This window comes from Leguminivora glycinivorella, chromosome Z, assembly GCF_023078275.1.
Source record: "Leguminivora glycinivorella isolate SPB_JAAS2020 chromosome Z, LegGlyc_1.1, whole genome shotgun sequence".
Lineage (NCBI taxonomy): Eukaryota > Metazoa > Arthropoda > Insecta > Lepidoptera > Tortricidae > Leguminivora > Leguminivora glycinivorella.
In genome coordinates, this window is record NC_062998.1 from 50,702,934 (window position 1) to 50,715,066 (window position 12,133).

The following is a 12,133-nucleotide window of genomic DNA, read 5'->3' on the forward strand; positions in this document are numbered from 1 at the left end:
TATTCACTGTGAACCTTTTACTTTAATACCCACTACGTTAGTTTAGAAGTTTATTTAAACATGAAAAATAGCAACAAATTATGCTTATATTTTGACACGTTATCCGCACTGCCCACGACCATACTTACTTATTCAGCGCGTCAGAGCACCATCTAACTATAAAGGTTGGTTAAGGGTTATCATAATATGTGTAGATTTCATTACCGACCACTCATAACATATTAAATCCTTATTTTTTGGTAAAATAAATATAATACGCTCGTGACAGGTCATATTTTGTTCGCAATCCGAAAGAGTCAACCCTTTTCCCTATTCACCCCCTTCCCGACCCTATTCACTCCAACGTTAGGGTGAGCGAAAATTACTAAATAAAACGACATATTTTCAAAGACAAACCGAAGTTCACACTGCCGGAAGATTTTTTGTGTAAAAAATTAGCATGGCACATATAAAAAAACTGCTATCGACGTTCAAAAGTCGGTTTTGGCCCTATTCACCATAAATTACGTTAGTTATACCCGTTCCGACCCCATGAACCCAAAATCTTCAGAAAACGATGTACTATGTAGCCCAATTTTATTTGGTATTTTGGAGGTAACTAGTAAAAATAATTTAGTTTTACAATTGTGCGAAAATAGATTCACATTTGGCCGGTTTTTTTAACCTGGCCTGGTGGCCTAGTGGTAATAACGTTAGCTGCGTAAGCTGAAGACCCGGGTTCGATTCCCGGCTCAGCCACCGTAGGCCTTGTCGTTTTTTCTTTCGTGTATGATATCTATTTCAATATATGTATGTATGTATGTATGTGAACACTTTATTGTACATAAGACAAGTTAGGACATAAAAATACAGTATAGTTATGATCTACAAAGGCGAACTTATCCCTAAAAGGGATCTCTTCCAACCTTTGAGCGAATTGAAAATTTATTATTTATATAAACTTGAAAAAGAACAAATCAAAAATGATTCAATAAAATAATTTTATTTCTTCCCTAGTTGTATAGTTTCATACTTATGATTTTTATTTTAAAGTAATCCGTCTATATTATAGCAACCATGGGTGATTTTTGCGGACTTAAGTAGAAACGTGGAGGTAGACAGAAGTGTGATTAACATTTCTAAGTGTTAATTTCTTGTATCTAGTCTAACTACGAAGCAATACATTACACACGTATAAATTGCGTCCATATACAGAGAGGTCATTCATAAAAATACCACTTTAGGTAAGTTATATATATTTTATACAATGTGACAAGCATTGACCACACATCCCAATTCACCCCTCTTCCGACCCTAATCAGCCCCTTCGTAAACCTATTCACCCCCTTTGCGACCCGATTCCCCCCATTCCTGATCCCATTCACCCCTCAGGCCGCGGATATTTATTCATCCCGTAAAAATTCCCCAACACAGTTGCATCGCTTTCTTCATGAAAACCATTATAAAAATGAAAATATGTCTTATGATTTTCTGTTAACCATAAACTTTAGAAGTGTATACACATTCAAAAGGATAATGAACGATTAAAATGAGTAAAAATCCAATAAATTTGAACGTCAACTTTGACAGACATGAAACTGTAAATAAAAATGTGTGGCTTGCACATTTTCACTGTAATTTTAAATATGTAACACATTTTTTTTAGTAACATATTGTGTATAATACTTTTCACTCAACAGATAACTGTTATTGGCCTAAGACTATGTAAAAATACCTATGTAAGTTGAATATTTACGGCTGTTGTCCTAAATACCAATAATAATAATAACTAACCACCGGCAGCTTGGGCCCTGCCCCGCTGCTGGCGGCACCCTAGGTTAGGTTTTTTATAATGTGTTTATATGTTTTGTATTGTTTTGTAAGTGTTTTATTTTATTTTACTTTTATACTCATATTGTAAAAAACCTAATCTAAGAAAAGAAATAAATAAAGGAAATAATAAAAAAACATAATATATTATTTTCCTACTTTGATTGCGGAAAATAGAAGGAATATGTCAAGAAATATAATAACATTATATACCCCGGAACCCTTTTCACCCCAAATTACGGTATTTATTAAATTGTCATTATGTAAAATGTCGGAAACTACGGAACCCTACACTGCAGACGCGCTCTTGGTCGATTTTTCTTCTTAATGCTATGTAAGAGATAATAAAAAATTACACCTCCCAATTTATAATAAGTTTTTTTTGCAAAAAAAATATTTTCTCAAACATGGTATGAAATATTGATGTTATGTGCCTTATAATTGACAGCGAAGTATGACGTTGCAGGTGCGGCTAGGACGATTGATATATAATGGAATTTCATACAAACCTTGCAGGCCAAGGCCGGCAAAGTCCTCTTTTTTAATTTCCAAACACAGATAATTGTGACATGACATCCAGGTATTTAGCCAATTGTCATAATTTAAGAACAGATGAGACAGACATATCCAATAACACAAGTCTATACCGTTTTCGTGAACTGTCAAATCACCTCATACAATTTACGGCTGTAAGGCAACCAGGTAGGGTTTATTATTGCACTTTAATTACATATTAATGATTTCTAACCCGTAAGATATATATTTGCTTTATCAATGGATAGATATTTATGCGGGTAAGAGTGTAATTTAGGTTTTTATAAAGAATCAAATATTTTTAAGCGACCCGATCAGATATGTATGCGGATAAGGACCCTCCCACATCTACCGTCTCGCGAGCGTATAGCGTCGGGCCAACTGTATGGAAAAAGACGCCGCGTCAGCGCGGCTTAGCCATACAGTTGGCCCGACGCTATACGCTCGCGAGACGCTAGAAAGAGAGACGATGTTTTTGCCGGTCACGGAGCATCACAAATTTTTGCCGGGAACATGTCGTCATATACTTATGGCCCCCTATAGAAAATCAGATATTTTTGCACGGCTGTTCATAGTCATTTATGCTGGTCACCAGCTGGTGTTCCATGAATATTTGGTCTAGTTGAGTGGAGAAGTGCCATTCAAAACAAGCGCTTTGTAAACAACGATGTATTTAGGTGATTTATAATTATTATTGTTTTCAACTTACGGTTACGTGTTCGCGGTATGCACAAAGTAAATCTTTAATGAAATTGAGTCATTTTTTTATATACACAATTAAATTTGAACCAAAAGCACTATACCTATACCCGCTCGCATTCCCCTTTTTTCTATTCTAAGTAAGAATCGATTAATACGTATCTGAATATGTATGAATAAATTAAATTGTAATTGTTTACATACAACCTGTGAAGTTTGGTTAACAAAATTTGACGTAGGTACTGTCATATATATTTTTAAAATGACGTACTGTTAATACCAGCGTAATGAAAATGTATTCCAATGAGTAAAACAAAACATGAAACTTTTTTCAATTTAACCGAACTAGAATGAAATCATTTATACTCATTCGGTTGTGTTCGTTATTTTCTTTAATAATGTGATATATTTTTATTTATTTTTTATGCACAAGCCATGCACCTTTAAATTTTAAATGAGATTGGATCTCCACCTGACATATTTGATTTACCTTATTTATTTTGAGCACAGTTTTACACTGGTATTGTTTTTCGTGTACGTACACCATTTTCTGTCAAAATATTTGTCAAATTTAATTGTCAACGCGGAGCGACCGGCGACACGTCTGCCTCCGATGAGCCGCTCACGGCATCTAATCGAAAGGAGAATTCTGACAGCAATGGCGAATGTATGGAAATTTTACGATAGTTTAAATTTAAGGTAAAATTTCTTTGTTGCCTTTGAGAGGAAAAATATAAAAAACCTCAAAACTTCTAGTCCATTTATCTGGCTTTTAGAATCACTTAATGTTATAACTAAAGTATTGAATTTTTTTAACAAAGTTTACTAAACGGCGACATACGTTTTTCTCATTTAGGTCAACTTTGCGTGGGTTTATTTATTATACCTTTAATAATTAGAGATTCTGAATAGTCAAAAGTTGTAGACACACTCTTTAAGATAATAACTCCATTTATTTTATTTCATTTAATTTAGAAATGTGAGCAGCATTTGTTAAACGCCGAATGCACTTTTCGAGGATTTCGTACGACCCCCTCTTAACCAGACCATAATTATTTTTTCAGTACAGATGGTCGTTTTTTTACGCACTAGTTCGAAAAGTGGTTCATTATATGCCAGGTCGGAACTTCGGAGTGCCATCTGTACTAAAAGACATCGTACGATACACGTGCGAAAAGGAAATTCGTAACTAGTGTCGATTTATAACACTCCCTTCGGTCGTGTTTTAATTTATCGCCACTTGTTTCGAACTTCTTTTACGCACTTGTATCGTAATGTACTATTATATTGTATACCCGTATATCTCATTCCATATTAATCATATTATATTAAACGACCGACGTTTAAAGTACTTTGTTGTTGCACTGAAACGTGCACCTACACAAAGATTAAAAATGTTCTGTTACGGATAGGAAAAAAACAGTAAAGATACGCTTATTGTTATTGAAACTAATTCAATATCATATTGTAGATACGTACGGCTGGTAACCTAGCGGTTAGCGGTAAGTGCGTGCGACTTTCGTTCCGGAGGTCGCGGGTTCGAACCCCGGCTCGCACCAATGAGTTTTTCGGAACTTATGTGCGAAATTTCATTTGATATTTACCAGTCGCTTTTCGGTGAAGGAAAACATCGTAAGGAAACCGGACTAATTCCAATAAGGTCTCGTTACCCTTCGGGTTGGAAGGTCAGATGGCAGTCGCTTTCATAAAAACTAGTGGCTACGCCAAATCTTGGGATTAGTTGTCAAAGCGGACCCCAGGCTCCCATGAGCCGTGGCAAATGCCGGGATAACGCAAGGAGGATGATGATTGTAGATACGTGACAACTGTGTATGAAAAACAATAGAGTTCGGTTGACAATTCGCATCGTTCTGGAAAGTCTAGAACCCGAGAGAAGAGTTCCGTTCGTCACACTTACGTAAAGAGGTAGTGTAACGCCGCGGCCGCCGACGCTGTGTATGGACGCTCAATTGTTCTATACGTGCACGTCGCACGCCCCGACACAAGACGGCTCAATATGAGCACTCAGGCCTTACGCCGTGGCTTGCGTGGGCGACGATCGGGCGATGGTCGCGCGACGGCGATGCGACGCATACGAAATCAAACCTTATCGATATGGAAGTATGAGACGCGACGGCGACGGTCGCGCGACCGACGCCCACGCGACACGGCGTAAGGCCTGAGTGCTCATATTGAGCCGTCTTGTGTCGGGGCGTGCGACGTGCACGTATAGAAGAATTGAGCGTCCATACACAGCGTCGACTCAGGACACTTGTTTATGCTTCAATTGTTTGTATAGGGAATGCAATAACCGACCAAATTTTATAACCGGTTATGGTTTCGGTTATAACCGATAACCGGTTACAATCGGTTGCGGTTATTTTCAACAAAAAGTGGTAAATTTCAATCAAATAATCGAAACAAATACACACAATAGAGAAACCTATATTTTAAGACTGCGTTTTTTAAATACTTCAAACCAGCAAATTATTGAGGCCTTCGACGTGATATAAACTATTAAATCAAAGTCGTTAATCATATTGTTATATTTTCGTTACTAAAGAAAAAAGTGATAGTGACAGGCAAAAAGACAGTATTTTCTAGCCACTAAAAGATCAAATTCATCGAATTTCTGGCATAAAATAATAACCGGTAATAACTGTAACCGGTTATTTGAGTTTCCTAATAATCGGTTATGAAAATTTGCCGAATAACCGGTTATTTTGGTTTCAGTTATAACCGGTTTGCATTCCCTAATTGTTTGTCATGCAGGCCGCACTCCCCACCCCGCTGCACGCCCAATATGATATGAGCCAGCATCAGGCCTTACGGCCCAGCCACGACATTGGTCTAAGCGCGACAGCGGTGAGCGGCGGCCATACGTTGGAGCGAGACACAGCGATGGAACTTTCCATTCGCACTTATGGCTGCCGCTCACCGCTGTCGCACTTAGGCCAATGTCGTGGCCGGGGACGTTACACTTGTACAGCGGACGCGGGGCGCGCACTTCTTGCTCTCGATTGTGCTGAATGAAAGATAGAATATGAACTCACTAATACCGTGCTCCATAGCATAAAGCGATAAAATTTTAATCATCATTAACTGAGTACCCAATCGATGGATATAAGACAATTTAACTACACAAACCTTTTCTAATTCGTTCTCCTAAAATTCAAAAGATTCGGCTGTTTATATTTTACACTATGATACTCGGGTACTCTTAAATTTTCCTCCAGGTTGTAATTTTTTTTAATAAACTGACCAAACTTGTTGGTTAAAAATGCTTCATGTATTTCTGCTAAGCTTAGCTACAGGTGTAGGAGCTAAAATGACACCCTTTATTGTGGGGGGCGGCGAAGCGTCCATCAAAGACTGGCAGTTCATCGTCTTCCTGCAGATTGATCGATACATATTCTCTGTGTCGTGTGGAGGATCTCTTCTGAGCTCTCAAACCGTGTTGACTGCCGCCCACTGTCTGGATGACTATACCGAAAAAAAGAAAGCTGAATAGTGAGTAATTCTAAAATTTCGTTACGATACAAAAGTCAAGGATTATTTATTATTTATTATTTATTTATTAGTAAAAACATGTTAACATGACATTACAGTAAAACCAATGCGTCACGAAACTTAGATAACAAAAAAGAGAGAAAATAAAGAGAACCAAATTAAAAATAAAATTAAACAATTGATTTGGGCGATGACGTCACAGCGTGGCTCCGTTGCGTCGTTTGCCCCGGTGTGGGATTTGGCAGGTTGCCCCGGAACCGCCGAAAAACCACACCTTTCGGCCAGAAGTCTGCGCTCGCGATCGTGTCCTGCAGCGGCCGCGGCACGCGCACAACCTGTTGCACCCTCAGCGTGTAGCCAGTCTTCCGACGAACGTAGTCCACCACCTCGTCAGCCGTGGCGGAGTAGTGCAGGCGAGACACGTAGAGCGCCCTACTCGGTGTGGCAATCCGTAGACCCGAATACCCGACCCGACCCGACCCGACCCGATTTATATAGGATTTATATATTTCATACTAAGAATCGTTAGGTTGCGAGGTGTGTGGATGAGCGCCCTGTCGATGGCGAGCGGTGCCATGATGAAAAGTGGACGTTTTTGCGTCGGGAGTTCAAATAGTTATTTCTTTTACAAGGGGGCAAAGTTGTTGTTTAACCATACCATACGTGCCAATATTCCAAGCAAGCGAAAGATTCCAATATTGAGCCGCGAGCGTTTCAAGGCACGACTTTGCCGCCGAGTGAAACACAACATTTTTCACCACACCAACACGAACAAAATACTGACTATAAAATATCAAACTAAATCAAATCTATCAATTTGTTCAATATTTATAATTCAAAATCATTTATAGGTAATTTCTACCAGCCAGCTCAATATATCAAGTTAAAATTTGTATGAAACTACTTTGCGCTCTTGTGGATAAAATGCAATTTTGCTATCTGTTTTCGAATAGAAACGTAACCCTTCATCAGTTGGTGTGGTGAAAAGGAACGTAACAACAGCAAATCACATTTTCAGTTACGTCATAACAGCGTTCATGGGTCACTCCTTGCACGAGAAAGCAACCATGAAGCGAAGAGGTTTGGACTATGAGACACACAAGAGATATTCAATGGATGCGCCGTACCCATTCAATGATATCGGGATCTTGTTCCTCACGAAACCGATGACGTTTGGACGGAATATTAAGAAGATCATTCTGCAGCCTAGCTTTAGTCCAAAGGTTGATAAGAGATTTGCCGTGGCTGGCTGGGGTGCTGTAAGTATAACCACAGAATTAAAATTTTGAAAAAGGGTAATAGAGCTTATAGAGCTAAGCCATACAAAGATCAACGTTCCAATTGATTTTTAACCCCCTACGCAAAAATGATGGAGTTTGTCGTGTCGTGAGCTCACGAACGGATGAACCTACAGTAGAACCCGGTGAAAACGATCACGTTTAATACGATTTCCCGCATTATACGCCATTTTACGCCGGTCCCTACAATTTGAGACTTGTTTTCAGACATTTTTTCACGGTTAATACGACTCGCGTCCCCGCTTAATACACCATCTAAAACCACTCACCTTGCATTAAAAAAAAAAAAATAAAAAAGCTCCAAGAAAAAGTAACCATATTGAAAGTTTACGATGAAAAATCACATTTTTTTCTCGTTTAATACGATTTCCCGTATAATACGTTTTTTTGGTTGGGTCCCCTCAGAATCGTTTTAAGCGGGTTCTACTGTATTTAAATTTAGTTTTTTGTTTTTGTTGAAAACTGAGTTAGTCGGGAGTCTTCATTCTACATATATTTCATGAGGATCGGTCCTATCGGGAGATTTTTCTTAATTTTAATTTTGTGGTCAGTCTATTTTCTGCTAGTTATGCTGTTCTGCTACTTAAGTTTACGCTTGTAAGTTATAACTTTAGCCGCAATTGGTTTTAATTTGGTCCAATCACCGGTGATCATATTACCCTAAACAACCTAACCTAACCACAAAATTAAAATTTTGAAAAACCGACCGAAAATCATGAAACATAGCTAAGAACACTCCCGACGAACTCAGCTTTTATACAAAAAAAAAACTAAATCTAAATCGGTTCATCCATTCGGGAGCTACGATGCCACAGACATACACACACACAGACAGACAGACAAACAGACAGACAGACACGTCAAACATATAACACCCCGTCGTTTTTGCGTCGGGATCTATGTAGAGTACGTACCTTACACTTTTAATTTAGCGGTAAGCTACAGGGGTCAATTTCGACTGGGGAAACAAATGCAACTGATCCATTTATTACATTGTTTTACAATATTTGCCTTATTAATTAGTGTTCACTTTATATATATGGAACGCGTGTTCAGTGGATACATGTGGAACTCAACTTAATAGTGTAATAATGGAAAAAATGTATCAGTCTTGGAGCCCCCAGTCGAGATTTACCCCTCTGTACCTTATACGATAAGTATGCCGCAAACATATTACTGTTGGTGACTGTAAATAGATATACAATTTCTAACAATATGTGTTTTAAACATTTCAGACAATATATACTGATGACGATGAGAATATAGTTACTAGCAAAAGGCTAAAATCGGTTATGTTCAAGTCAAAAATGAGTGAAAATTGTACAATTGGGCGTGGATTTGTCTGTACTCGCCTTTCCAAAGAGTATCCATTCACGTACGTTCCTACTTTCACAGTATGAAACAGTAGTAACTCTTCTAACAAATTTTGCGCCGCGCGGTTTGACCTTGAGTAGCGCTCTGCGCGAGCGAGGTGCAGAGAGTACGTGTGGAAACGGACGATCGCGGTCGCGCCGCGCCGCGTGGCGCTGCTAAGGTCACGCGCGGCCCGTGCGAGAGAGCCAAACACCGATCGCGGGAGATTCACTACAGGGTCTTCCTTATACTCTGCTACTTTCATATGTACTCTCTTAGTGTGAGGCCTGAGTGCACTCATATTAGGTGTGCAGCGGGGCGGTGCGTGCGGTGTGCATCAAACATACTAGTGTCCTAACGCCGTGTCTTGCGTGGGCGACGATCGCGCGACCGTCGCCGTCGCGTCTCATACTTCCATATCGATAAGGTTTGATTTCGTATGCGTCGCATCGCCGTCGCGCGACCGTCGCCCACGCAAGCCACGGCGTAAGTCGACGCTGCATGGTAGACGCCTTGGCGAAAGCTCAGCTTTGAGCGTTCACTCAGGCTAATACACCGAGAGTTAACTGTTTGATTCGAGATCTATACTATAGCTCACAGCTTTCCTGGTCAGCTTTGTGGCAAAAAGACATGCCTAATATTTAGTACAAACCTAATATATAATTATTCGAGATAACCGCTAAGTGGGATGTTGATTCTACGATCATTGTTGCTGATTGGGGACTTCACATGGACCTTTGAATTTCTTCGCAGATGTATTCAGGTATTATCACAATGTTTTCCTTCACCGAAAAGCTTAAATGTCAAAATTTCGTAAATAAGTTGCGAAAAACTCATTGGTATGAGCCAAGATTTGAACCCGCGACCTCCAGATTGAAAGTCGGACGTCATATCCACTCGGCCACAACCGTTCCTGATGCACTATAGGTAGCATCAAAGACCGAGTATTATAAAGAGTTACTGTCAAAGTAAAAAGTGTAATCACAGTGCATAGACTGCCATCTCTAGACACAAGCTTAAAACTTTTGAACCTCAGTTTTGACAATTTGGCCCATATTGTTGATATGTGTTAAAATGTCAAATGTTGATATGTGTTAAAGCGCCATCTAGCCGAGCGTTCTCCAAAAGTGTAACGCCATCTATGCTACCGTACCTTTTTCTCTAGGGCTTTGAGGTACGTTTTTTTCTTAGACTTTATCAGTCTATACGGAGTTACATAAATGTCTTTGGTAGCAATGGTAGCATAAAGACGTAATTACTTTTTTTTTTTCAGTGGGGATTCTGGTGGTCCTATGATAAATGCGAAGACTGGTCTCCAACTTGGTATAGTTTCATTTCGTGATAGTAGAACAAGTTGGATATTTTTTACAAGTGTACCACACTATTGGAATTGGATTAAGGAGACGCAACTCAAATTGTACAAGAAATACTGCAATAAAGGAAAGTAGTACCTATTACACCTACCCACTCCCTTTGTTTGATCCTTCATTTTCAGTAGGCTAATAGCCTCCAAAGTGTAAGGCTTAGTGCACACTCTCATATAGGCTACTAGACTCATATCGAATTTGGCAAAATAAATGATTGTCTTTTGTAGTATTTGACATAAAACAACAATATTTATAGATTTTGGGTGTTGAAAGTGTATGATGACTAAAGCCTGACAAGTTTTTATTTGACCCTTGCCGCGTTGCGGATTTTCAGCTGAACTAATTTCTTTTACTGGCAAGGATTACTGTTTGACACCCGTTGTCGAAAGTTATCGAATGTCAGTGATGTAAACATGAAGCAAATATTTTAAATTTTCTAACGGTTTCATCGCAATTTTGTCCAAAATAATATGATTAAAAGTGAAAATAATTATACTAAACGTGATAAATTACTTACAACAAAAAAGGATGAAGGATTCGACAGCATTTCGATACCAATGTTCTGAAATTGGTTATTGACAAGTCCGGGACTGACAGTTTATAGTGCGGTTCTTCTGTATTAATTTGTTGGTTTCGCGTTTAGCCTAATATATTTTTTGTTCTAATTTAAGGTGTCTGTAGCTCTGCCGTGAAAAATATGTATAGAAATAAGGAGGCCGTTCCATAACTGCCACCAGTACAGAACAAGGTCCCACGAAAAAAGAAAATAAACATCGATGACTTCGATTAAGGCACAAGATTCATGGATTTTAGGCTGTGCGGAAAGAAGTAGCGAGTCTTAAAACCTTGCTTTTTAAATTTTGATTCTCTAAAACCATGTTTTAATTTTCTACAAATATTAACGGGTAACCAGTACACGCTGTCCCCAATACGTATGACGTCGGCACATTATTGCCATATGAAAGCGGTTTGTAGCGACACTCTTTCAGGGTCAAATAAAATCTTGTCAGGCTATAAAAAAAAGTATATTTTTTTATTTATTTTGGCCACCGAAATCGAAAACGCTGTCAGCGATGTAGTGACGTCATCGAATTCTAACCTTACTGTATGTCAAAACAATCACTGACATACTGAGCTTTATGCCTTCATACTTAAAAAGCCAGGAAATGTTACTTTCGAATGAAAATTACCAGATGCACAGATAATCTATAGATTAACATGACTGTGTTGTTTTCGCCTGATTACGTAAAAATATACTATAATAGTACATTACGATACAAGTGCGTAAAAAAGGAAGTTCGAAACGAGTGGCGATAAATTAAAACACGACCGAAGGGAGTGTTTTAAATCGACACGAGTTACGAATTTCCTTTTCGCACGTGTATCGTACGACGTTTTTCAGTACAGATGAGCCTCCGAAGTTTCGACCTGGCGTATAATGAACCACTTCTCGCACTAGTGCGTAGAAAAATCACCATCTGTACCACAGAATATATAATCTGTACTGAAAAATATTTTTTTGTTGTGTTTTAAGTCATAATTAAATATGGTAATATTTCATTT

General features: G+C 38.7%; 2 protein-coding genes across 2 annotated transcripts in view; one reads left to right on the plus strand and one right to left on the minus strand.

Moving 5' to 3' along the window:
• LOC125241327 (alpha-1,3-mannosyl-glycoprotein 4-beta-N-acetylglucosaminyltransferase A-like) overlaps positions 1–12,133 on the minus strand; it is a 148,806-nt gene that overhangs the window by 91,604 nt on the left and 45,069 nt on the right. The gene's annotated exons all lie outside the window — the stretch shown is intronic.
• LOC125241329 (chymotrypsin BII-like) lies at positions 6,105–10,665 on the plus strand. The gene is made up of 4 exons (XM_048149744.1): positions 6,105–6,552; positions 7,571–7,811; positions 9,086–9,225; positions 10,477–10,665. The coding sequence occupies exons 1-4, from the start codon at positions 6,323–6,325 to the stop codon at positions 10,649–10,651; spliced, it is 786 nt and encodes a 261-aa protein (XP_048005701.1). The 5' UTR covers positions 6,105–6,322; the 3' UTR covers positions 10,652–10,665.

Bases quoted from the DNA above. Each gene is read 5' to 3' on its own strand.
- LOC125241329 (XM_048149744.1), top strand. From the start codon at position 6,323: ATGCTTCATGTATTTCTGCTAAGCTTAGCTACAGGTGTAGGAGCTAAA. The intron at 6,553-7,570 runs GTGAGTAATTCT...TCACATTTTCAG, and splicing joins GAAAAAAAGAAAGCTGAATA to TTACGTCATAACAGCGTTCA. The intron at 9,226-10,476 runs GTACGTTCCTAC...TTTTTTTTTCAG, and splicing joins TCCAAAGAGTATCCATTCAC to TGGGGATTCTGGTGGTCCTA.